The 26890-nt window shown below is 38.9% G+C and overlaps 1 protein-coding gene across 1 annotated transcript in view; it reads left to right on the top strand.

The window, feature by feature from the left end:
• Positions 1-75: 75 nt before the first annotated feature.
• Positions 76-26890, top strand: part of KLF13 (Kruppel like factor 13) — a 33563-nt gene continuing 6748 nt past the window's right edge. Inside the window, exon 1 of the mRNA XM_015639013.3 lies at positions 76-1054. Within this exon, the coding sequence (XP_015494499.1) occupies positions 514-1054 (541 nt within the window). The 5' untranslated portion in view covers positions 76-513. The remainder of the gene's footprint in view (positions 1055-26890) is intronic.

Below are 26890 nucleotides of genomic sequence, written 5' to 3'. Positions count from 1 at the left end.
GCGCACCGCCCACCTGCCGGCGCGGGCTGCGGCCCCGCGCTGACGTCACGGCCAGATGTTTCCCCAGGCCACGCCCCGCGGGCTCCGGGCGGCTCCGGGCAGCGATAACGGGGAGCGCCGGGTCCGCTGTCACAGCGCGATGGGAGGGCTGCGAGACCGCATCGCCAGCTCATTGCCTTCTTGAGAAAACGACATTAATCCATACTGCGAGCAACAAGCTGCCAGTGCCAGGATCTATCTGCTGTTCTTTTTCTCTTCCACTGGACCGCCAACGCTTTTTCGATTTAGTGACAAGCTGGGTGTGATCGTCACGAACAAAGTGTGGGTTTGATGGCTGCTAAATCAGCCTTTACTCCTACAAACCGATCCTAAGAAATAAGGGAGGGAAAAGTCTGCTTGCGTAATCTTTTTAGAAAGGGAAAGAGCGCTGTTGTGTTGGGTCTGTTTTTCCCCTTTTTTTTTTTTTTTTTTTTTGTCTTCGTCTGTTTGGATTTCTTTTTAAACTTATGAAAAATGGCAACAGCAGCATACGTGGATCATTTTGCAGCAGAGTGCCTTGTTTCAATGTCAAGTCGTGCTGTTATCCATAGTCCCAAAGGGGATCCTGATCCCCAACCTGATGCAGCAATACTTCCTTCATCCAATGGAGAAGATAGACGGGAAGTCAGAGAAACCGGGAAAGACAATGGATCATCATTACTTGTGGTAGCTAGCATTTTAGCAGATCTGAACCAGCACGTCCCAAACTCACCTGCTCTAAGGACGGAAAAAACAGAGACACTTGATTTAACAGAACAAATACACATTTCTATTGCTTCTGAGGAGTTTGGGGAAGAAAGTCTGTCTTCAGCTGGTAAGCATGGAGGAGAAAGAGCAGCCACACCTACTAGCCTGGCTGCAGTAACTGAGCCAAGCCCCAGACAAAAGAACAAACGCATAAGAAGCTGGACTGACCCTGGATCACCCCAGAAAAAGCACAAATGCCACTATGTGGGGTGTGAAAAAGTTTATGGCAAATCTTCCCATCTTAAAGCTCATCTAAGGACCCATACAGGTTAGTTACAATCCAGCCAGAGATTTATTTGTTACAGCTTGGTAATTAAAATGAAAAACAAAACCAAACAAACTTTTATTTGGCCACTGTTATGGTTTCACCTCTCGGAACTCAAGCTCGGGAAAACCAAACAACAAAAAACCCCTCTGGGAGTAAACCCTTACTGGGCATAGATTCAAAGCTAATGTTGCCCTTTTTTATTAATGTCACAGGGAACGGCATGCGGGTCATCTGTGCGGATTGTACCAAGCTGTAATTTTTAGCTGCTGGCCTTCTTGTTCTGTGTGTCTTCTGCTTCCCTTTCCAGTACTTCTTACCTCCCTGTTTTTCCTACTCTGTGCTCCAGTCCCTCTCTTTATACCAGCTTATCACTTCCCCTGCAAGTATCAATATTCTTGATATTTTAAAATTAAATGTTCTAGAGGCACCTACATGGCTGTGTATCTGTTTCTTTCTTTAGCAGACACTTTGTGAAAGCTAGAGTAAGCAGAAGGTAGATGAGAGGCTGAACACAAGTCACAAGGAGACACCATGAGTGAGGAGAGAGGGGGATATGGGCAGTGTCTAAAACGCTTTTGGCAGCTGGGTAAAACTGAATTCAAAAGAAAAAAATATTTGAATGCAACCAGTATCTTGTACTTATGAGTGTTCAAGTGCTTACTTGGTGTAGGCTGAGCACTTTTTTGTTGCTACTGTAGTTTATGAGACACACCCACAGAAAAAGTGGAAGTTGTCAAGCGTTGAGAAAGTTGTACTGAAAGTATTAGGAGGGCCATCTTGAAATAGGCCCCATGACTTGCCACACCTCACGCCTCTGCCTGGTGCTGGGAAACAGGATGGCTTCCAGACAGACAGGGGACACCAAGAATTGAGGAGATCAGTCTCTGCTGAAGGCACCAATCATATCACATGTGTTGAGGCACCACACTGACTAGAGCAGACTTGTGCAAGATGTTCCACTGAATAATTTCAGATGGCAAATTAGTTTACTAAGATGTATGGTCAGTTCTCTTAAAAAGAGCAGTAAGAAAGAGATCCTCAGAACTAAACATGACGTAACTCCTGAGCAGTTTTAGCTCTGAGGTGTCAGCCTCACCCATGCTGGCCCTGCTTTCAGTGTGCCTTCAGCTTTTCCTGTTGCCTTCTTGAGATAAAGTAAGAGCCATTCGAATTTGACGGTATGCTTTGCTCTCTGTGGGAGAGAAGAAAGCCCCATCAAATCTGAGCATATGGATGGACAATTCCCTGTGGCACACAGCCAAAGGAACAGCGTGTTCCTGGCACCCCAGGCAGCCTGTCCTGCTTTGCACTGTGTAACTGCTTTTTGCCGCCTTGGGAGTTACACAGAAAAGGTGTTTCCACTTGGCTTGCAGGGAATTGTCTCCATTAATTTTCAGTTCTTTTGCATTCCTGTTGCTGGCATTTGCCATTGTCCTGAAAGCGAAAGATAAATTTAGTAACGTTTCTGGGTTTCCAAACCAACCAAAGACCAAGAAGGGGAACTCCAGCCCCGGATAAAGAGAGGAGGGTTTGGCGTGCCGTCCCTGCGGGGAGAGGAGGGAGGGCAGGGCCGGCGGGGAGTGTCGCTCCAGGCTGCCGGCGGAGTGGAGTCATTCGGGGACGCTGGCTTGGCTCCAGGTTCTCTTTTTTTTCCTCTTTTCCTTTTTTTTTTTTTCTTAACTCTTCATTTCCTGTATTTTTTCCAGGACTGTAGGGCTCAGTTGGCTACTGCTGTAGCTAATGGCAGTAAGAGAGCACGTGTGTCTGAGAGCTAAAGGAAAAGCAGGGAAGGGACTGTTTTTGCCCAGGGAGTGGCAGGACCCTCGGGGACTACAGCTTCTTTGTTTTCTTTCGTCTCCAGTGTCTGTGTGGGAAGCTTTAAGCAAAGCTGCCAAGTTTCCCTCCTCACTGGCAACAGGTCCGTCTCTGTTTGGATTGAGTTTTAAACAGGCTTAAATGCCTCTTATTCTCCTTGCAGAATGTTTCCTAAGGTGTTTAAATTTTTTTCTATCTTTAAAAAAATTGTGACAACCTTGAAAAAAGTTTGTAAAACAATAAGAGTTAAACTAACAGAAAAAGTGATCACTTCCAGGACTGGTAAATATTTGTTCTTACAAAACCCGTAATGGTGTTTTACGGCTTTAGAACAAGGGCTTTGGGTCTCCTGCTTTCTAGTCATCCTGAACTAGTTAAGTAACAAATCAGTCTGCCCAATTGTCAGATAAATAGGGTGATGGCTATCCACATCACAGAGCAATGGTGAAAGTACCCCAGGTACACATGGAAGCTGCTTTAAACAGCTATCCAAATAAGGCCCAAACCTGTTTGCTAAGAACAGTCAAAACCTCTGCAATGGAGCAAAACTTCTTCCATGTGCTGTATGACTAGATGAGCTGGTATTTAGGGGTGACCTGAAGGCTGAGAAGAGCACTGCAGGCTAGAAGATAACTGATGATCATGCAAGAGATACTTGAAAAAGAACGGTTTATGGTCTGCTTTAGAAACTGGCTTGTCCTTGTCTGCTACTGTGCTGAGAAAGTAAAGGCTTTGCTTTGCATGGTTCGAGGAAGGATAGACCAGATCCTTGAGCTTATGTCAAAGAGATACAGAGCCTTCCAAGTACTATAGCACCAAATCCAGCCCACATTGATAGGGACTGAGAGCTGGTGCTATTTTCCAGCTGTTTGGAAAACAGCTATGTGAAATCCTTCTTATAGCCAGATATCAGAGCTTAAATACAGAAAGTAAAAACCATAGTGCAGATGATGCTAATTCTCCTACTTAAAGCAGAAGAACCAAGATGGAAATGCCAAGAGCATCTGCTTTTTGTCCTTTACTCAGTGGTACAGTGTTTTTTAGTACTCCTATTTGGACAATATGTGCTGGAGAAATCCACAGTTTCTTGTGTGCTTTTTTGGTACACTACTTGTTACCCTGTCTCAGCCTTATGAATACTTCACCTTTATTACACTGAAAACCCTTGAACCAGGCAAAAAAACTTTTCACCGAAATCTACTCTTTTCTCTACACCAACTTTCAAAGTTCCCATCCCCCTATGATTCTTTTCATGTTTATGTTTTCCACTCTAGTCTCTCACTGAATGTCCTGGAGTTCAACATGATCACCAGCCACAAAGCCCTTGAAGTTTTAATATTTACCAGAAGGTTATATTTAGTGTCAGTGGGTAGTTATCAAGTCCAAATACTTTTCCACTAAGCCTCCCATGGATCTTGAAAGCTCTGTTCTGGTCCACAGAGGCAGCACCCCTGTTTGTCCTAAGCTATACTGACACCACTGATACAAGAGGTTTTACTGATACACAGATTGAAAAATCCTCTCCATGGAGAAAATTTCTAAACACAAAGGACTTGCAAAAAAATCAAATAAATAATTCACATGACAGAGTCCCCCCTTGTCGAAACAGGTTTTCAGCACAAAGGTGAAATTTTCTGGAATTACTGGAAACCAGTTAGTCTCTTGATGAACCAGTGGTAAAAGGGAGACTGTACAATGCCTAATAGCAATCACCAGGCTGCAATCTTAGAAAGCCTTGTCCTGGACCACTGTGTTCTGAGAGGCTGTAGAGAGTCCCAGCTTATTGCATTTTATTACAAATCTATACACAGAGAAAAATTATGGGATCTTGGGCAGGACTCACAAGAATCCTATGTATTGCAGCTCCCCACCACATCATTGTGACAGTCGCAAGCTTTTAGCCATCTCCATTAGCACACCATCACCATCATGAATGCAGAGAAAGCACAAAATAAACCTTCATTTAACTCCATTGAACTGTCCTTCTAAACTTACTAGTTCTAAGCACTAAGCAGCACATTATAACACTGAAACAGCTTTTCAGTCAGTCATCAGAATTAAATGAATCTGCACAAATTAGCAGAAGCTAAGGAGAAGTGGGCACCAGTCTCAGCCAGGAGTCTTAGTCTTGCAGCAAAACCAACTTAGGGGCCATGTGGCTTAACAGTAGCTCCTCTGCACTGTTGCTAAACCAGCTCTATGTGGCTGTCGAAGCACAGAAAGAAGAAAAGGCCTAATTACATTATCCTCACACGTACATGTCAGGTTAGGGCTCATCCAAGAGAAAGTGATGAAGACCTTTGTCGATCTCTAGCTGGCAGAATGAGCTTGGGCAGCTATGTGTTTTGCCTGCTTAACCTTGCAGTTGTGGTAGATACATTATTTGGCATTTGTTGTTCTTTTTATTCTAACCTTTATCCATTAGCTGGATTGAAATAGGTAGAAAAGACCAACTCATTTTCATTTCTTTACATTAAATCTCTATAATCACATATTTGAGACACTACATTTCATACACTAATGAGCCTGTATGAAAAAAAAGTTCTTTTTTAGCTTATGTACCCTTTTTTACCCATCAATTGTAATATCTTGTTTCCCTAGACAAAATTTCTCTGTTGACTTTGTAGCTGGTATATGTGAAGATGGAGAATTTAATAATGTAACTGATAGTTGAAAACAATTTGAGAATAAAGCAATCAGACCTCACTGTGATGAGTATGACAAGAGCATAACAGGTTGGACAAACAAGAATAGTATATGTCCTGTGTTCAAGCTGGTAAAGAGGCCTTTATATAAAGTATAAATAATCCATTTTAAATAGGGCTTTGGACTTCACTTTCAGTTCTAGTAAGTCTAATTTGCTCACATTATGTTAATTCAAAACAAAACAGTAAAGCACAGCTTCCCTTAAAGTTCTGAATCAAGATGCTATCCATGTGTGTAGAAACCAATTAATGTAAGAAGCAAGTTTTTCTATCATATAAATAAACTTTATCTTCCATTTTAGCACCTGGCAATTACCAGAAACATATCTAGTTAAGTAAAACCCCGTGGACTGGATCTGGCTGGGTTTCTTTTAGCTTGTTTCTAGGCACACAGTGACTCTTGAATATGTATGTGTGTAACAGGTGGGCAGTATTGGTGAAGATTTGCAGGAAAAGATAACAAGGGAAGAAACCCAATCTAAGGCCTTCAGTGCAAAGCAGGACTGCAGACAGTCCTTGTGTAAAGCAGGATGAATTGACTGGTGCTGGTGCTTCAATCCATCCATCCTCCTGAGCTTCCAGTTTGGCTGCTCTGCATACCAGGACTTACAGGGAGCTGCAGCTCCTCTGAGCAGGATGCCAGAGGAAATTGAAAAGGCCTTTCCCCAACACAGATTTCCCAAAGGCGAAAGGACAGACTAAATGAATTTGTCCCTCTGCATATTGGGCCTCCTGGGTTTGATTTCTTGTGTTAAATGCACAGGCTATGCTTCCTTCAGTCTCATTAGCATACACCCAGATTATCCAAAAGCTGCAAGGTGCCTCTGGGCTGTTGTGTCCCTTAAGTGCCTTCCACCTCCTTACTTTGCTGAGTGCATCAAAGCATTTTCTCTAAGGTTTTATTTCTGAGATGGGCCCAAATGGTGGCTTCTGGACAGATTCAGATAGCAGCCTCACAAAATAAGTTGTCCTTCCGGCCTAAGGCATAAGCTTTCTCAGTTTTAAGAGCTTCAGGAGCCAGCTACTTTTTTTCTGAAAACTAATAATCTTAACTCTTTTAGTAAGCCTATATTTTTTTAAGACAATACGGATTTTCAGAGCATTGTTTGTGTTTCCTCTGAAACAGCTCTGCAACTCCTTTCTTACTTCCTCTAAGAAAATTTCAACACATAAACAAAAGTCAGAAAACAGAGAACAGCTTCCCTCAAAGCCCTGCGAGAGTCCTCACCCTACAATGCAATTCTCAAGACTATAGTTCTTATTTAAAAGTATTGAATTTAAGCCTGGATCAAACAATATGTGTTCATTGAAGATAAAAAAAAATATATATGCTCTAAGTTTCTTAATGTTAAAGTCTTTCAAATAAACACAGGGCATAAACTTTTTAAGAAATAAGCAAATTTTAAAACATGTTTCAAAGGGAGCTGAAGTTAGGAAGAAAAGTAGAACTACTCCTACTCACTCCTTTTACTTGACTGCTTCAAGACTGAATAGTAAGATTCAGTTAATTCAGTGCAAAAGAGTTAGGGCTAAATTAGTTGGATGGAGAATCCAGCTGGATGATATCTGTATTTACCACACACTTGATTAATATTAGCTGTTAGGGGAAACTACCTCTCCTGATGGTTATACAGGTTTCTCTGTGAAGGATTTCCCTTTATTTCCTTTTCCCCCCTCTTTCTCCCCAATCTTTGTGGAGATATTAATCACGCATAAGACACAGAAATGAAGTTTCTGGTAACAACAGAATTTAGGTATTTTAGCTAAAAAACATTAAAGTAAAACTGTACTTATCACTGTTACAAATATGTGTCTAATGAAAAATCAGAAACATCACAGACTTCTCTTTTCACAAGCCATTTTTCTTTTAGCGTGGAAGTGGGGCTTAGGTCCAGTGTAATGAAACCTGTTACTATTGAAAGTATCGAAGATGGATAACCCTCCAGTTGTTTTCCTTTTCCTAGACACTGGTGGTAGGACACTTTCCTTCTCAGTGACAAGACCTAGGTCTTACAAACAGTTGGGAGTAAACTGGCAAGCAAGGTTTTTAATGAATGGACAGTTGCAATTGATTGCTGTGCTTGTATTAGAAATTAATCACAGCCCTATGGACAAACAAGAGTTTTCAGAATGATCTGCAGAAGACTTTTCTGCAGTAGCCTTTCTCTGCAAGACACTGGAAAGTGTATGTGACAGAAGTTTTGCATAAACAAACCTTTTGCTAAACTGGAATTCCTTATGAAACAAACTCACAATTGGATTCCATCTGAAAAGAAGGCACCTTTAACCATTTAAAACACAACTGTTCCATTGTGTTATTGTCTGGCTGAACATGGTTATGGCACGTCCAAGAGCAGAAACCTGGAACTTGTTTATATTGGACATGTGGTTTCTAGTTCTGTTTTTTAAGTTAAGCACGTTCCAACTTCCCCCCACCCCCTTCCAATCTTGGATCAGCTGTCTGGAAGTTGGTGCTGACAGAGCCAAAAAAATACTCTGCTGTTCAAATGCAGGACAACTTTTGAAGGGTCCTTTCTGTAGAATTTCTATAGGTATACTTTTTTCCCTTTGTTACCCACTTGGCTTTTATGAGGTAGATTTGCATGGGCAGTGAGATCATTATCTTGCTGTGTTCGGTTTAACAATAGCTAGACAATGTGGGTTATTTAAGTGCAGGCACTGAAGTCAGACACACATATCCTGTATTTTTCAGGTCTTGCAGATTCAGCAGATCTTACAGGGCCTCCACTTAATATAAACGAAAAATTTTTAAAAGTTCAGAGTGCCACCGTTGTGGTTACTTCTAGAAAAACGACCTCGGAAGCTTTTTTGCAGCCTTAACATAAAAAGCATTTACTAACCAGGAACTTGGCGCAAGTCAAATGGTATTAAAGTAAGCATATCCTGAAATGACCTCTAGTGCAAGGAAAAGATTTGCTGTAATCACTTACAGTCCTTTCGCAGGGCTTTCAGGAAATACAGGCAAAATACTGGGGACTGGGTATTTGCTGATGTTGCAGATCAATGGATCAATAAGCTATCTTAGATTTATTGCACGTTACATTTCTACCAGACCACTCTCTATAATTTGGTTATAAGAGATTTTGGAATAGAGGAACTTTAAAAAATCATATGAAAGAGCAGTGTTACTGCTGCATGTTTCACATCTTTCCATCTGCCTTGCTAGAATAAACCTTGACAGTAAATACCCAAGCAGGATGGGCATGCTGGTTATGTCCTTACTGCCTGCAACAGTAGCTTTTAAAGCTGGTAAAGGAGAACAGCAGAAATGCTAACTCTGCCAGAATAAGATCAGGTGAGGTACAGCAGCCAGAAGGGATGTATTGAGCTTTTTAAAGTAAACAGCTGTCAGTATTTCCACTGGAGGAATTTATAATGGAGCCAGCTGAGAAGGATTAGTACATTTTCAGATGTTTCCTGCAAATTTTTTTGTGAAATGATGAGCTGTTTGTTAATAGATCAGGGAATTATTTATTTTGCTGTTTCGAGATAAATAAATGAAATTACATTGGTATAAATTTACATACTACACTGGGATTTTAGAGACTATTTTACATTCTTGCAAACCTCACAGTTAAATATTGTGCTTTCCTATGTTCTTAATCTAGTAATTTAGGCCTTATTCTGCCATAACGAATAGAACAAAGATGCTGCTAAAACCTCACAGAACCACGGACTAATTTTTGTTATTTATATGTAGGGGCTTACTGAATTTTAATTTACAATCTCTTTTAAATGCCAGCAGAAGGACTGCAGATGAGCATTAATACATGAGGGCTGTGACAGTTTTTGATTGTTCTGGTGATTGATATATTTTCCAAGTCCTATGTGAATTGTATGCAGCCTTCCTATGCACGTGAAACTCTTCACAGAGCACTGAAAGCACCTTAAAAATCATTGGAAACTTCAATTTGCTGAATATATGTTTATACAAGCAATGCCAATAGAATGTTTAGCCTTACTGTCTAATAAATCCAGAATGTATTTGTAAATATGTCTTCTAAATTCTCCTAACATGGCCAAAACAAAACTGAATTTCTTAGATACCTCAAAGGATTACTTTCAGACAAGATTCTCATTGATACATTTTTCCCCTTTGTGCGAAGATATACCATATTTACACCTTCTATTTCCCCCAGCTTTCATCATTGAAACCTACTGAATTCTTCTCACTAGCATTTAATAATTTCTTGGACATTTGGAACCAAATTCTAGCTTAAATAGAAATGTATGAACAAATATATAAGCAACCAGAAAAGCAAATGCTTTGGAATTTATAGGTGCCCCTACACAGTGTTACTAGCATAAACAGACCTATAAGAAATATATCAAAAAGCTTTTTGTTTTTTTGTTTGGTTTTTTTTTACAAATGACAGAAAAGATGTAGACAAAGTAATTGTAATTACTGATTATTAATTTTAGTAGACGCTAGGTGTGAATTTAGTAAAATCAGTTGTACTTCAAATTGTATAATATGAGGTAAGAATAGCTAATCACTTATCCCTTGCCTTCAAAATACCAACTCTCAGTGTCCCTAATAAGGAAACACACAGCGTTTTTTAAGCACAGACTTTTGTGTTTCATTTGGAAAGAAACCTCTTCCTAACCCACCACCCACAAATATAATATGCATATATATAGCATTGCATTGATAATACACATAAAAGTGGGTTTGCACAATAAAATATAACTGTTAGTGAACCCTAATTCTGATTCTTCTGCTCCTCCATGTGCTGCTGAGGCTTTGAAAGGGCAATAGGGCCATTGCAACTTGAGATTATCTCAGCGTTGCTCAAGTAGTGGAACGTGGAGAGAGAATTCTCCCGCTGCCCAAAACCCCCAGCATTTATGGGCCCTGGAGAATCCCTTACTTTGTTGCTAAGGTAGGTTTTCAAATTACTGCCAGATTTGTGGGGGGTCTGAAACAGTAACTTTAACAGGAGACTAGCCGAAAGTTGTGGGAACACAACGTCAGTCATTATTCATTCCACTACTCCACAGCTTTCTTAACTTGTCATCTGCAAACGAGTTGAGATATCACACTAGATCGAGGTAATTACCATGCTGAAAGATTTACACCAATTTCCCACATTTTCCTTCAGCTTGACTGAGTTTTGTTGGGTTGCTATCTCCCTTCAGGCTGCAGGATAATATTAAGGGCACCACCTCACTGACCAAATAAAATGTGATTTAAGCCAGCACCTGTTGGAGTTTGGAGTGCAAATTTAGCAGTCTAATTTCTGGGGAGCCATTTTAATTAATAAGTGTCATTGGTAGCTTTCAGAGGATGAAGTGGTCAGGCAGATTACAATGTTATCTTTGCTGTGCTCACTGATGTAAGCAAATATTGTACAACAGCTGGCACAAATGTTTTACCATGAACCTTGTCCCAGACTTCTATAACTGGGACATGTACAGATGAAATGTGTTTAGGAACATAATTGTCAGATACCTTATACTAAAGTGATAATTGACAAAGCTCTAACTATATACTGCAGAGACAAAACTGTAATGAGAAACAGCTTTTAAACACTGCTTGTCAAAGTACAGATGTTCAGCTCCAGTATCTTTTAAGAAACGTTTCAGTCAGTCCCCAAAGGAGTGGTTTTTTTTAAAAAAAAGAAAACAACAACAACAAAAGGAACAGAACATTTTGTGATTCTGCTTCTTACCCTACTGCAGTATTTGGAATTGGCTGCTGTTTCCAGTAAGCAGTGTGGACTAAGCAAATACAGCTTTCCTCTCCAAGCATAAACTCTCACCCGTCTTATACCAAAAGGGCCTACATGGTGAAGGGCTACACAATTTAGAGACTTTTTGCTAACAATGCTTACTGGTGAAAAGTCATGTAGAACTCAGGGTTTTCTCTTCATTTCTGATGGTGATTTTTCTGAGCAGTATGGCCTCTGGAAAAAACAATATCACTGACCTTACCGAAACAAAATCATCTCTTTTAAATTGATGCCTTTTGCTTGATACTTCCTCTTGTCTTCCCTATAATTTCAAATGGTTAATAGGCTTCTGTTAATTCCTTGAGGTTTTAGGACTCTATAACATGAAAAAATCCTAGTTCTCCCCTTTTGCTATGTTTGATAGATTCATAAGTATTTGAGTACTTCCCTCCTCTCAGTCTAACACCTCTCAGTGTAAAAAACAATTCTGACTGCTGTTCTTACAGATTGTTTACAGGAACATAATTTAATTTCTGCATGCAATAGACTACTGCACTTGACTGTACAAATTGCTAGATTAATTTTTGTCTTTAAGGCAAAAATTACTAAGATTTGTTTTTTGCCATCAAGAATGTAAGTTACGAAAAACATTCTGAGAGAATGTTATCTGGCTGGTGCTTTGCTTTTGTAATGAATTCTTGAAAAAGCTATGCTTTCTGAGGTTATGTTATCAGTTTGTGCTCCTAAAGTTAGCATTTGCAGGTGAATTACAGACTAATAAATTTGGAGAAACATTCTGTACCTCTGCTGAACTTCTGTGCAAATGTTTGCTTAAAGCTTCTTTCCAAGAGCCAACTTTGGTTCTTTGTGTAGAGTATCCATGGAAAAATTATACATATAAACTGTCAATTGGATGTGACCACTGTTGTTTGCAAGAGATTCAAACTCATTTGATATAAGCTACATCTTTCTGGTGTTGGCATGCAAATTGCTTTCTTAGATGTTTAGATGAATTTCTTACAGAAAGACAAGGAGCAGATGTGGTTGATGTGCTTGATAGTTTTTCTTCTTTGAATGCTGTGGAGGAACTGAGTTCTAGTCTTGTTTGCAAAGAAATCCAAATTATCACATAACTGTTTTCTCAATCAAATAGTTCTAAAGAGGCTGTACATTTGTGCAGTATAAAGTCTGTGGTATTCCCTTTATGAAGAATGACTGTGTGACACGTTTTGAATTTGAGTACATTTGTTGTGGTTTCACAAACACAGTAAGAACAACAGCAACTTTCACTGCACAGCTGTTTCTCACTTGGAAATCAGACCACCTTTGGATTTTTTAATACCTAGTTTTTTGTAAAATATAAAACCAGCCCTGAGTTCCTAGGTCAGTCTTGTGCTTGACTCTTCTGATTATAAAACACAGCTCAATGAGCATGCAGACAGCACAGTGTACACAACCTTACAGTGTTGAGGTATTTCTGTTCTGAAAAGAATGCTAAGCATACCTGGTTTTGTGCAGTGTCATGAGGAATTATTTTTTCTAAGACTTAAGTTTTTCTCTTATTTGTCTATTATTCACAAATTCTAAAACTGAGCTGTAAAAACTAATTTTAAAAAGAAAGTAGAAACAAGTTTCAACCAATTGACTGAAAATCAAGTTCAAAGTAGTTTGTGGATCACGTCTTTTGGGAGGAATAATAAGCTTGGCAATGTCAAGCTGCAACAGCAATAATTGGATCATCTCAATCCCTCAAAGCTAAGTCAGGATACAACACCCCAACTCATGAAGCTGCAATTCCTGTTTTCTTTGGGTTTATTCACAGTCTGTCTGTTGTATCAGAACCTCCCTATTATTCAAGTTTATGAACCTTGCAGTTCTGCATACTGTAATTCCTGAATCTCAGCCCAAGACGTATGGTTGCCAGAGCTGTGCTCAGGAGCTAGGAATATGGACAGGAAATCAGGTTCAAATCGTTTTGTGGTTCTCAGATTAAGGACTGAATTGAGCAAGAGTCCAAATGGAAGTAAGAACAGCAGGGAACTTCTGTGATCTTTTTCAAAGTAAAAATTATATCCTGTGCATCAGGTTTTGGAGTTAGCCTGCAGACTTATGTGACATTGATATATTTTAGAAATTCTTAGTAATGGTGCAATTCCTATTATATTTCATAGAACTTCCCTATCCCAGGAATCTTCTGAAAAAATTTGGCCACAATAATTTCCTGTATTTTTGAGTACTTCACTAGCCCCTGTGCATCAGGCATGTTAAGTGTGGTCAGCTAATTTCCTGCAAACACAGGGAACAGGTGCTCCACATCAAAAATCCAGAAAGGCCAGTGGGTTTCCTCTCCTCACCCAGAACAGCAGGTCTGTTTGAGAATAGACCTGCACACTTAATTAAACAAGTGTAGAAGAGAAGGAATAAATGTGCTGGAGGCACTAGGAATTTATGTTTTGGGAAGTAATTGGGATCTTTCTACTACAACTTGTCTACATTTACAGCTATTGAATTTTTACATGACATATATGGACCCATAGAATTATTATTATTATTCTAATAAAGAATCATTATTCTCTCATAAGGTGAAATGGTTTCCATGTCAATAATGTTTTTAAATACTTACAGAGAAAATGGTGACTGCTGGGCAGCCCTTCTGGCATGATTCATAGGTATAAACCATATTCTGCAGTGAGATGTAACTGAGTTTAACAGAGTTTTAAAACTTTACAGAGTGCTCTGTAAAGGCAGGCAATAAAGACATGGGTGTAGCAGGCAAGGGAAGACAGAGCTGCTAAAGGGGCCATGATATATATTTTAGTAAATTTTAAAATACTATAGATGTTTCTTTCAATACTACTTTGAGATAGAAAAGTAGTGAAAGTAGTATTGCTCATGAAAGAGGGACTCCAGTTAATTTCTCTTTGTGAGTCCATGGTAAGACAGTTTTTTGAGAACACCTCTCTATTTTTGAGTTATGTATGTAATCTATCTCAAGATGCCCTTGACAAAGCTGTCTTTGAAATATGTCTTTGAAATACGTAAGATCTCAGCTTTTCAATTATGTTTCACATCCAGAGTCACGCTCAGATAATTGGCTTGTGACTCGGATCCTCCACAATCCAGCAAATGCTCCATTCATTCAATTCCAGCACTGGCCATGGCCTCTCTCCTACATCGTGACCCCACACGTCAGGCACAGCTGGTGGGGCTGACTCCCTCAGACCCTGCAGCAGCTGTCCTCAAAACCAGCATCAAACAGGGGTCACAGCAGCTGAGCTACACTTAGGCTGTGTCACACCCTGGGTGTTTAGGAGAGAAGTGTTGAAAACCTTGTTTTCTGATTCAATATTAGAATGAGGCCTGGACGGCTATATGCTTAAAATGTTTGTAGTTTAAAGTATTAACACATAGAGAAGACTGAAAAAATCTGAAACTGGAAAGGAGCATGTAACTGGTGCTCTTTTTTTCCTTTTCATATAGCTGTGGTTGAAGGAGGCTTCAAGGAAATACAAAATAAACAGGGAAGGTATTGACAAAATAGGACATATAAATGAGATGAGAGTTGAATGTTGAATCGCAAATTGACTTTTCTAAAAAGCTGACCTGTTTTAAAAGTGAGCAGTTTAGAACATTACAACTGTTACAAAAGGATCTAATTCCTCTACTGTATACGAAAAAACCTGAAGCCTGGTTTAAACAGGGAGGATGTTTTAACAATCTGGGCAGAAATTTTTGGTGTGTGTGCAATAGTTTTATGCATATCTTGAATGGTAGCTGCCTTGTGTCAAGCAACAGATTTAGTGTTTGATTATCAGCCCATAAAACTACTTTCCAGAGCTGCCTGTTCCCTGAAGCTGGATGCTCAATATGGCCATTGGCAGATGCTGCTCATAAACTACTTCAACACCACCTTGCTCTCTGGCAAACAATCCACCCAGAATTAGAATAAAATAACAGGAAATCCCACTCCCTCTCTCTTCCATACAGTTGCAATAAAATCTGAGTTTCAGATTTTTCACTTAGCTTTACAGCTTTAGCTGTGCTTATAAATGCTGAAGGCCCATGTTTCAGGCACACTGTGTTACTGTGATGTTCTTGATTGAACAGTTCAAAAGTTCACAAGGAGACATTTCACAATTACAGCCAAAGACAACTTCACTAACTTCTGTTTGCTTGGCTTCTAGCAAAATGAAATCTCATCCTGTCCCCAAATCCTGGGAGCTGCTGTGCATATGAAATGTCATAACTTACCCGCAAGGTCTATTCATGCCAAAGTATGTGCACTTCAGTTGGAGGCAAATGACATTCAGCGTCTTCCAGAACTCAGATAAATAAAGTGCAGGTCTCAGATTAGAAGAATAATCCTCTAGTCTGTTATTTTGCATAGCAGGATAACCTTTCATTAATTTGATAAGCTTTGCTTTTACAAGCATTATCCTGTTTTTAGTAGAATAGAATAATAAAAAAATCATTGGTATGTCAACACAGAAGAAAATGATTCATGAGATCATATGATTCCTTCTTTGCAGCTATTCATGCAACTGCTGGGCAGAGCTCATGGAGCCAAAGTTTCCCAATTTCAGCATGAATTCACCCATGGTTAACACCAGATTAATATAATTGGTCATTACCTATTTAATTGCTCTCCTACTTAAAACATTTCCATTGTCTAACCAGAGATCATGAACATTACTGTGCAAATTTTTTTGAAAGCCACGACAACTAAAAATTTGTGAGAGAGACTTTCATTGAAAGCAGTCTAAGCCACTGCAGAGGTTTTTCCTCAAGTCATTGTACAGACAGGGATGGTTTATGAAGTTTCAGTTTGATTTCAAGCCTTCTTGCAATATAAGCATCTTCATATTCAAGTTTTTATCCATGGAGATATGTTTGCAAAAGAATCTTGTGAAAGAAGTTATGACACTAAGAAGTCACTGTGTGCCATTTTTGGTTCCTATCATTTTACTTATGAATACCTATTTGTTCATTCATTCATACATATATAATTCCTCTCTGCAATGACCACACCACTGAGAATGAATGACTTGAGAGCCTGTGAGCTCTGTTGACGCACATAATCCTGGGTTTCACAAAGAGAAATTCTCAGGTTGGAAGGAGAGTTGCAAGTGTCCTATAGTGAGAATGTAATATTTCTGTCCACTGTAAAGAATGGGCTGAAGAAGGGTGGGATGCCAAGGAGTGTCATACTCTAGGGCTCCCATGCAGCTGCTAACAGTCAAATGTCTGATCTGGAGCCGTTCAGGGTTTGCAGAGTAGGCTGGGTAATAGACTGAGCAATTCTGAAGTAGCACAGGAAGGATCCAGACAGGAGCCTGTAATGGAAACCTTTTGCTTCTGTACCTTAACTGCACCTTCCCCGTAGATACATTTGGATATGTTGTTTCACTATCAGAAGGACATTTTTCCCTCCTGGAGGAGAAAGAATCAAGTCTGGGGAGTTTGTTTTTTTGGCTTCAGTTGCTGTCTGGATAACACTGTCATTAATCACCTTGTTTGCTCTAAAAGAGGGAGAGTGGTGCAGCTGAAATCAGCTTGTAGCAGACAACGAATCAGCATTGCTAGCGTGCTGCAACAGGAGTAACACGAGACCTCAGGTGACTGAACAAGGCCTTAGTCCAGTGTATGCATTCATCGAGGGCCACTTTATTCCTTTCAACTTTTAACTGGACTCATTCAATAAAAACAGTGCTTATTATTATGTGGATTTAGAGAGCCCTCCTCCAGTCCCTTGTCACTTTAAAAGGTTTGAATTGGCTCATCAACAAGACAGAAAAAGAACAAAAACCCCACATACCTTCATCAATGTTAGTCTGTTTTAAGAGGCCAGACTTTTCTGACCTATGCTGAAGCCACAATCTTTGTATGAAAGGAATGAAATAAGTCCCTTAAACAATAAATTTTTGGCTCAAGGCAAGAATTCTAGGCTGAAATTCCTTTGCTGGGGTGATGCAATAGGTCAGATTTGCTGATTATCACATCGACTTTTTTGGTTTTCAACCCCAGTATTCTTTTCAACTATATTTATTTAAAATGGAAAAGGAAAAAAAATGGGAAAAAAAAAAATCACTGCCATTTAGTTTTATCATTCAGTAATACTTAGATGTGTTCAGAGGCTCTTTTACAGTGGCTTTTTATTTTCTAATCACAATAGATATTTAAATAATCACCCTTCTTTGTTACATTCATAGAGCTGAGTAGAAAAAAATCAGAGAAATACAGTAATTAAAGGGCTACTATACTAAACTTCAGAGTTCCCTTCTTTGCTGAGTGTCCTACTTCAGTGTGGTTTGCAAATGACACATAGCTAAGATACATCTTCCTCTCCCCAGAATTCATCACTTCATCATTTCAGCATAACACAATTTAATTATCTGGCATTTAAGTGCAAAGTCAAAGGGTCAAGTATTGATCTCCATTCTTTGGAACAAGCCACAGGAGAGAGAAAATCAAGTGGAAGTTGCTGCTCTTTTGAATTAGTGGATTGAAGCTGTTTTACTGAGCACTGGTCTAGGATTTAATGCTTCAGAGATAAGGAGATAAGGAGATCCAGTAAGTGGACATAAATTATATACATCAATTGCTACTACTTCACTTTGATAAAAGGCCAAACAGTTAGTTTGCATTATTTTAGAACATAAATTCTCTGTCACTAAAGCTGTTGCCTTTCATATTTTAAGTTAGGCTTGTCATTGTTATTCAGTGTAAGAACTACATTTACCCATATATTCCAGCAAGAAGGTTAAAAAATGCTGCTTTTATAATTGGATGTGGCCAAAGTCCATGTAAGCAAAGGCATTGCACTTAATGGAAGTACGATCGATAGGAGTTATTCCTGAGAGGCAGACAGGGTCCATTCCAGTCTGCACTCACCTAGATAGGGAAATTGTCCCTGCTAGTTTGGTATGTTTCCAACCTCCTGGGTATCCTAATGGCTCAGATGTCTCCCTTTTCTTAGATGAAAGGTCTTCATTTTGGTCATGTGTCAAAACTTTTGAGAAAGAGAGCGAAATAGTGAACTTTAGGCTTCAGGATTAAAACAATGCACAAAGAGCATTAGGTAACAATGATAAATCCATATAGGACTATAAAGAGATTAATGCCTTGTCTTTGAAATTGTATGCATTGTAAACCCCATCTCATGCAATTCTGTAAATTACTATTTTTCTGGATTGAGGATTCCTACCTTTGTAGGAGATGGCTAAAGTTTTGATTGATCACAGCTTTACAGACTAACAGGTCTTTCTCTACTGGTAGTTCATTTAAAGTGTCCACACTATCAGTATAGTCATATAGCAAAACTACAGCAAATATGACAGAAAAGGGTCAAGAGAATTACTCTTTATGTAGATTTTGACAAGGCCTCCTGGAAGATACAGCAGTAATGCAGTTGCTGCCACAGAGGTTTTTTCTAGCCATGAAAAGAAAACTGCCTTCCCTGTGAGATGTGGGGAACATCCTTCATACTCATTATATTTCTGTAAGGAAAAGACATGCATGCATCTCCTCCTTACCTAACATGTCTAACCTGGAGTATCAACGAGCAAGTCTACATCCAAGGAATTGCTTTTACTACAACTTGTATGTGATCAACCCTAAGTCCCACAAAAACACCTTGCTAAGGATTTAGAGCTGTTTTGCTAAATTTCAGTATTCTAGATACCAACAAGAAGATTGTTTCTTTCCTTCTTTGTTGTGGCTCCTAGCAGGTTTCTGATGGGAAGCTGGGGAGGGGAGCAAAACCAAACCCTCATCACCTTTTACTAAGTGATCTCCCATCATTTTGCTAGTAATTGCAGATGATTTGTTACCCTTTCTTAAAAGAGTGATGAGGATTCCCTGAGCCATAGGAGTGTTTAAGACATTACACGTCTCTGTTCCCTCACCCCCGCCTTTCTCAGCCTTCACTTTCAGAGTTGTCTTTCTACTGGCTTTTCTATTCCACTGGATTCTTCTGATGCATCAAATCATGTCACCAGATGCACACGTTCATACCTAAGTGATGAGTGGATGGCCAGGTTAATTAATTATTCAGAAAGTTATGGAGGTGCTGTTGGTTTAATGCGTTACTCACCTAGTTCAGCTTCTTCGCTGAACTAGCTTTAAATACTCCAGTTACTTCTACAAAGAATGATTTCAAAGATTTGTGTCCATATATCTAGGCCCCATAATAAAAGGAAGGAATCTTGAATGCTAAACTCACCTTAGTTATTTTGTCTCTGTGGTTGTGTTACAAAAGAAAAACTCTTTCACATATTTAACTTACCCACCCACCCCAGCTGTGTTTTGATGTAGTCTGTATAATTGACTTCAGAGCTTCACAAAGCCCTGGCCTAGTGCAGCTGATTTTTTGTAGTTTCAAAAGAGAAAGGAACATACAAGACAGGGAGGGGTTGTGTAAGGAAGACATAAAGCATGAACTCTTCTGAAACCAGGAAGTGGCAAACTGCAAAGGAGAAAGCCAAATATTGGCTTTGACAAGCATTATGTATCTTAGTACAAGAGTGCAGTAAAACAAGTAGCATCTCAGCGCTCAAGTCTACAGATGGGAATTCAAACTGGAAATCCTGAAGGGATTTTAATGGCTTTTTTATGATCTTCAGTTGATGGGAAAGAATTTAATTTCTCAATTGCCCAGCAGGATTACCTGTGCTTTGGAGTACTGTCTAGCAGAAAGGAACAACAGTGTGAACATAGCTAGAGAGAAGAAAACCAAACAAAATTCACTATGTGTCTATGGAATTATACTGTATCAGTGCAAATAAGATTATAAAAATACATGTTTGTAAAATATGCTTGGTCTTTCTAGCAAGGGAAAGTCTTTCTAGTCTTTGGGTTGGTTGTTTCTTTGCCATGGCAGTGTGTGGTACGTTAATGCATCTTTGTGCTCTTTGAAGGGAGAACTCAAAATAGACTCAGTGTTTTGAAGGCTGCATCACTTTACCACCAGTTTGCAAAATGACTCCAGAGGAAAAAAGTACAAGGAAGTGAAAGCAGCTCAGCAGAACACCAGAAAATATTTCTTGTGCTTAATGTGATGTATGGAATCATCCAAGACTTTTTGGGTCATACTGTAATGCCACAGGACATATTCTAAGTCACATTTTCAGCATAGATCTAAAATCTATTCCAAGATTTCTCTGTGAAGTGGAAGATAGACTTTCATGGTCCTTACCCTTGGCTGTCTTTGGAATTCCCTTGTGCTTATAAACACAGGGAGTTTATGGAAGTTGAAAGCACAAATGAAATTGTTCCCTTTGAAGATCAGATCTCCAGTTAGTCACTTAATAAAAATATCAAGCATTTAATCACCATGGATAGAAAGCTGCCAAGAAATGTTAATGAAGAATATATTAAAAAAATTTGTATTTCTTTACTAGCAAGAACTACAGGAACTACATTTTTTGGTGAACAGTTTTTCACTGACCACTAGTCAGTAAATTGTTTAGATTTTTTATTTCAGAAAAATTGTGTGTTAGTGAGTTTCATTAATTCATTTCAGATTAATATCATCATTGTCTTCAAAACTGTCCCCAAAGCTAAAGGAATTTAAATAATGTTACAAAATCCATACCAAAAGAAGTAAAACAATTTAATCAACTAAAAGTAAAATTTCTATGGGTGGATTTTTTTGCAAAATTCTTCTGCAATTCAATGGGGTTTTTTAAATTTTTCAGCTGAGCAAGAAAAAAGTTATCCACATAGTTTTAGCCTTTATTTCCCTTTTCCATTCAAAACATTAGCAAAGGATATAGCAATATTTCTTTTTATTAGGTTTCTGGGCATTTCATTTTAAAGCAAATTTGCTGTAAAATTTATTTTCTAGATCCTGAAACATAATTTCTAGCTACTTGCTGATTGTTTGAGTGAAATGGTCTGGAACTAGGTTTCAGCTGAGAGTGGAACACAGAGCTTAATTTACTGTACATACAGTGATGTGCAGCAGAGATGAAGCAAGAACTGGAGTCAATCAGGAGTTAAAATGGCAGGCAGAAAATTTCTTGGTAAAGCTAGCAGGTTCAAATTTTAGATTCTTAATTCACTGTGCAAAAATACAGGATAAAAAACATGGGTATTTTAAAAATGCTAAGCTATAGATACTTGGAGCAGTTCAGCTTGAGCACCCCTGTTTGAAAAGAGATTCAGTAAAGCTATGGAATGCATATTTTAGACAATAGAAAGATTATGTGATGGAGGATCCTGGGGAATAAAAAAGATGGAATAGGCCTGAATGATTCTGCTCTGACAAAGGAGAAGCAAATGTGGCTGATAAAAGTACAGTTAAGTAGCTAAAATTAATATAAATGGTGTTTTTAAGACATTATTGAACAAGTTTGAAATAAAAGCAGAGAATATAAACGATAGAATGCAATCTCCTTTAAAAAAAATTGTTTCCATTTTGGTGAAAGTGAGTGCTAATTTTTTTAAGAGGACCAGATATCTGCATGGAACATACCAAATGAGCTATTTCGGTTCTCAGACAGACGTGTCTGTGGTTAAGGCTAAGGTAGGAATTTTTCTCTACTTATATTTCCCTGGCATTGTAGCTGTTATCATTATAGTATCTGACTGTGTGAGCTCGTCATTTGCTATTTGAGTTGTTCTAGTTACTGTGGTTGTAACAGATAAATCACAGGGTGTAATCTGTGCTCCCAGATGCCGTAATACAAACACTTCCACAGCAAACGGTAACACACTTTGACTTCAAATATAAACTTGCCACTTGGAAATTCCCCTTTTAAGAAACATTCATACATGTCTAAATAACTCAATGAAAATGTTAAGGTACAGAAAATAAACCAAGGATTTCAATCATGGATGTTATGATAGCTGTTGCACTCCTGCTCAGTAGCAGTTTCCTGTGCACACAGAAAACATAAGATCCAGTAATTTATAAATGCAGTGACTGGATTTGTTAAGGTCAAAATAAAGACGTGCACACTTCAAAGTGAATGAACTTTGTAAATGTCTGGGTTTGTGCCTGCTGGAATTCTGAGAACTCCAGTTCCTAAAAAACGGTCACATGATAGATAATGGAATTAGCAGGACTTTGTGTGCTTCTGTCTGCGGCTCCTAATGCAACCTAGCTGCTGTTGCTGTTGCTGTGTGTCCTAGGGGCATGGGGACTGTTATGTGCCAGTGTCCAGTAACTTGGGAACTCTAACCAGAGTCCTTCTTGGATCTGGCCATTCATATCACACTTCCACCCTGGGTTTCTGGAGTTTAGTGACAGTCTAATTCAGCCTATGACTTTTCAGTGAGAACATTACTAAAACACCCTCATTACCCTGGAACTAGTGAAGCTTAATATTGCTGAATTTGCTACCTGTGTTAGATGTGTGTGAAGGTGGCCAAGATGCTCCAAAGCTGTTGGACAGACACAAAAGTAGATGCAAAAAATCCAATTGCATTTGGCTTATTTGGTTATGAAATATCACCGCTAAAATCATTAATATAAAACTAAGTGCTTTCATTTTATAGGAATTTGAAATTGTGAGGTTTAGGAAATTTTAGATCCCTTTTTAAGTACTTGATAAAGAAACCACTGTTTGGCTGACATCAAAGCCACATTCTCTCTTGCACTGAGATTACAGATTTGTTATTTGACCATGCAAAAGGACTTTTTTTTATAAATGAGAGAATATCAGAAATTAAAATAAGCCATAAATACATATCAGTACTATTGAAGGATGACCTTTCCTCGTAACTGCCCAGTCTCAAGGAACATAGTCTGCTTGGCTGAATGTTTTTCCCAGGATAGCATTTCCTCTCCTGGAGGAAGGCCTCTTCAGTCACATCTCTATTTAACTGTCTGCCCCTCATCCTCCCCACCCAGCCTGCTGATCTGTGTTTCCAAATATACTCTTAATTATGTATATGAAAATGTAGAAATATAAGAATAGCACACAGTGACATGTTCAGGCTTCTAGTCTGTTTTTGTAACAACATTCAACCCTGTTCTGGGAAGCAGCAGAACAGATCAAAGATCACAGAAAATTGTTTCTGGTTTACTGTTTCTGGTTTTGCAGACACTTGTGGAATTCCCAGGATACAGATTTCTGTGTTACTGCATGGGCTTGACATGTGCTTGAAGATGCTAACATAATGTGCAGAGCTATTACATGAGTTAAATAGAAAAAAAAATAGGCCCTGGTATGTGGTTTAACTTGATAATACTCTAATCTGTAGGGCAATGGATATGACACTTCAAATTCTTCACATACAATTGCTTAAGGTTTGCATTTTAAGTTGGAAAATGGTTAATTGTCTCAAACTGGGCATTTCAGTCATTAGTAGGTTATTTTTAAAGTATGCTTATGCCTATAGAGTACTTGCTATTCTTTTTAATTCATATTCAGATGCTGTCAGATGAATTGGTGAAGCAGGAAGCAGATTATATATATATATATATAGGAAAAGAGTCCTTAAAATAATATGTGCACTAAAAGGATTGTACAAATCAAGATCAGTAGACATCAGGTCTGGTGCCACCATCTCTGTAGTTTTTGTTTCCCATAACCACATACAGTTGCCTCACTATATAATGATTGAAAAATACAGAATAATACAAAGGACCTTTATGCAATATCATAAGAACAGGCTGGCTGTAGTTGCTTCTGAATTATTTCCAGCAAGAGAGGATAGAGGTGCATTTTTTTGATCCTGTTTCTATAGCCCAGGCAACTCTGGGTTTCCTTTGGCAGGCTGCTCTGCTAGACAATATGAGCAGCAAGACTTGTGCCCCTGAAAGGAATTCAGAACTCAGTGCACCTGCAGAGCTCACGTACTTCCACTTGGTGAGCACTGCAAGTTTCTTAATGAGGCTTTACACTACCTGCTTTTTTGTTTGGACTGGATGGAGTCCAGGATAAAACCAAAAATGTTCTTGGTGGTGTAATTTTCAGTTGAGGTCAGCTCAATCTAATTCTCAGATGTGATGTTTTTCCATCAGTTTGTAACTTAAACACACGTTAGATGTCACTTGCCCTGGCAAAGGAGCTAGAAAGCTTGCCATTTAGTAGGATTTGGAACATGGATATCCAAACCTATTTAAAATGGTGAGAAAATAATTAACAGTGTTCCTTACGTTTTAAAGGCATCTCTTGCCTGCCTCTCCAAAGGTAAAGAAGACAGGGTTGCATTTTGATTAATTTGTTTTCAAGCATCTTGATCTTTTGGAAACTTAAAACTCTTGGAGACCTGTTAGTAAGGCTCATAATGCACAACGATACTGCTGCTGCCAAGGCACGGCATTAAAATTCCCAGTATACATATTCACATGCTTGATGTGTTTCCTGCCACATCTAATATACTTTAAAACACTTCTACAATTATCTGTAAGATCAAATTCTTCACTCAGTGTATAAAAGTAAAATTCTGGCTTCAACATTGCCTGAAATGGAGCTGAAAGAATCCTTATTGTCACATTACAGCCATTTTAATGGTGAAAGCTCTCTGTAGAGTACAGCATGTCCATGGGTTACTGCTTATGCAGGAACATTGTACTGTGGCTGCATGTTCCCTAATGAGATTAGGCAATCAATTCATATAATCTCTCATTCTGTTGATTGCTTTACTGCTGGTAAAAGAACATTTATATAACTTACCTGCACAGAAAACCACATCCCTTCTGTTTGGGAGATGAGAATGATGACAGACTGTGAATTTCCATGTGTGGTTTTGGAGCAGCAGCTGGGTCTTGCCTTAATTAATACCCTCCAGCAACTTTGTTCCAGACTGTGTACTAATTTTTTATGAACAATAATGACTCTTATATCTTCACACAAGGCATCCAGCATTTCCTCACAATACAGTTTTTCTTTGAAGAGGAATTGCTAAACCTCAACAAAGCTGGGAAGTACTCTAGAGAACTGTTGCCACTACTAGAGTGATACCAGCTGTCAGTGGAAAATCACTTGGCCAAGAATCTTAAAGACAAGTACCAAGAAGATATAAAATCAAGACTAGGGAGGACTGAAGGGGAAAATAATCCCTAGGAAGGAGAAGAACAGGGATGGTAGAAATATAGTGGACCACATTTTTTTAGCTCAGCACCCAAATCCTCACCATTATCAACATCAAATCAGATGAGTGGGAAACTGAATGTTCTCATCCAGACCTGCTGTGCAGACGTGCAGTGAGGAGAAGGGGAGATAAGTTACACAATACCTTCATCACCTGCTAGTGCTGGATAACACTGAGCTTACACAATCCTGCCTCAGAACCATCCCTCTCTTCAGGAACTAGAATGTTGTGTGTACTGTTGGCTCCCAAATGCTAGAATCATGGACAGGAGCAGCTAGTGCCATTAAACTGATCAGAACAGAAGGGACCATTTTGCTTGTGCTTCATGGTGGTGTCAACAGCAGATGCAAAACACTGCAAGAAAATTTTTGCCTTCCTTGTCTGAAAGCACTCATTTCATGGGACAGTTCTTCAAGTGGAGAATGTTTACTGATACCATTTGTAATGAAAATAAGCAGAGATGTGAACTCAGGCAATAGAAACCTCCAAAGGCCATTGTGTTATCAAAAACTGATGCCATAGCTCAGGGATGAAGAATTCTGATTCTGCAGGCCAGATTTACCCCTCAGACCATGCCTCACTGCCCTTCTTCACAAGGGTTCTAAAGTCCTCTTAGATGTATATCTGTAGTATGACTAAAACATAGGGACAAGACCAGTGAATGTGGTCAGACAGCAGGGCTGTCACACCACAGGCATGTCCCTGACATGCAGCAACGTATCTAAGAATATGTTCTGGATATATGACTGGATATTACAAACAGCCAAAATACATTTGTTCCCCATTTCTAGCAGCAGATGGAGAGCTCAGTCCCTGACAGTTTGCAGGCAGGACAAGGCTAAGGAGGACATTGAATGGATTTGCATTGGTTATTTTAAGCAACAAGACTATATCCTTTAAATCCAGTTGGTTGTGGTTTTATTCTTAAATTCATTTGTGGAACACTGAGTTTTTTAGGCTTTACATCAGGGGAAGCCACAGTTCTGTTCATCTTTGCTGCCTTATGCGGGGTGGTCACGGTTCTCCATACAACAATATCTTTGTGTACTGCACAGATGCAACCATTGCATTATGCATTGTGGTTTTAGGTGTCATGAAATCCACCAAATGTGCTTAAGAGCAATTGGTGTTAAGGAGCCTTGGTCTTTCTCCTATATAATCAAGGAAATTGTTGCTTTCTCCAGATTCTTGAACAAAATCTTATTTTAAAAAGGCATGCTTGTCTGTTCCTTGACACTGAGATTTGGCTGAAGTATCTTGAAGGCCTCATGAACAGAGAGAAAAGGAACCTATAAAACTATTTTCTGAGCAGGAACATCCTAAGCAGATTCTGGAGATAAATATTATTGTCAAATCTGCGAATTTAAAGCAGATTATTGGCTACTTAGATCGAAGATTTTCTGGGATCAATTTTAATCTCAGACAGTTTTAATTAAGGTGTATCAAATTTCTCCAGGAGGCTAATTTCTTTCTTTATTTCCTATCTAGTGTATTGTGAAGACAACTTTTATTTCTCATTTTGGCCCAGAATTTATATAGCTCTCTGGGCCTCTTGAACAGGCTATTCAGAATTAGAAACA

Source organism: Parus major, chromosome 10 (genome assembly GCF_001522545.3).
Source record: "Parus major isolate Abel chromosome 10, Parus_major1.1, whole genome shotgun sequence".
NCBI lineage: Eukaryota > Metazoa > Chordata > Aves > Passeriformes > Paridae > Parus > Parus major.
Note: the sequence above shows the minus strand (reverse complement) of the source record. Positions and strands in the feature narration are given on the sequence as shown.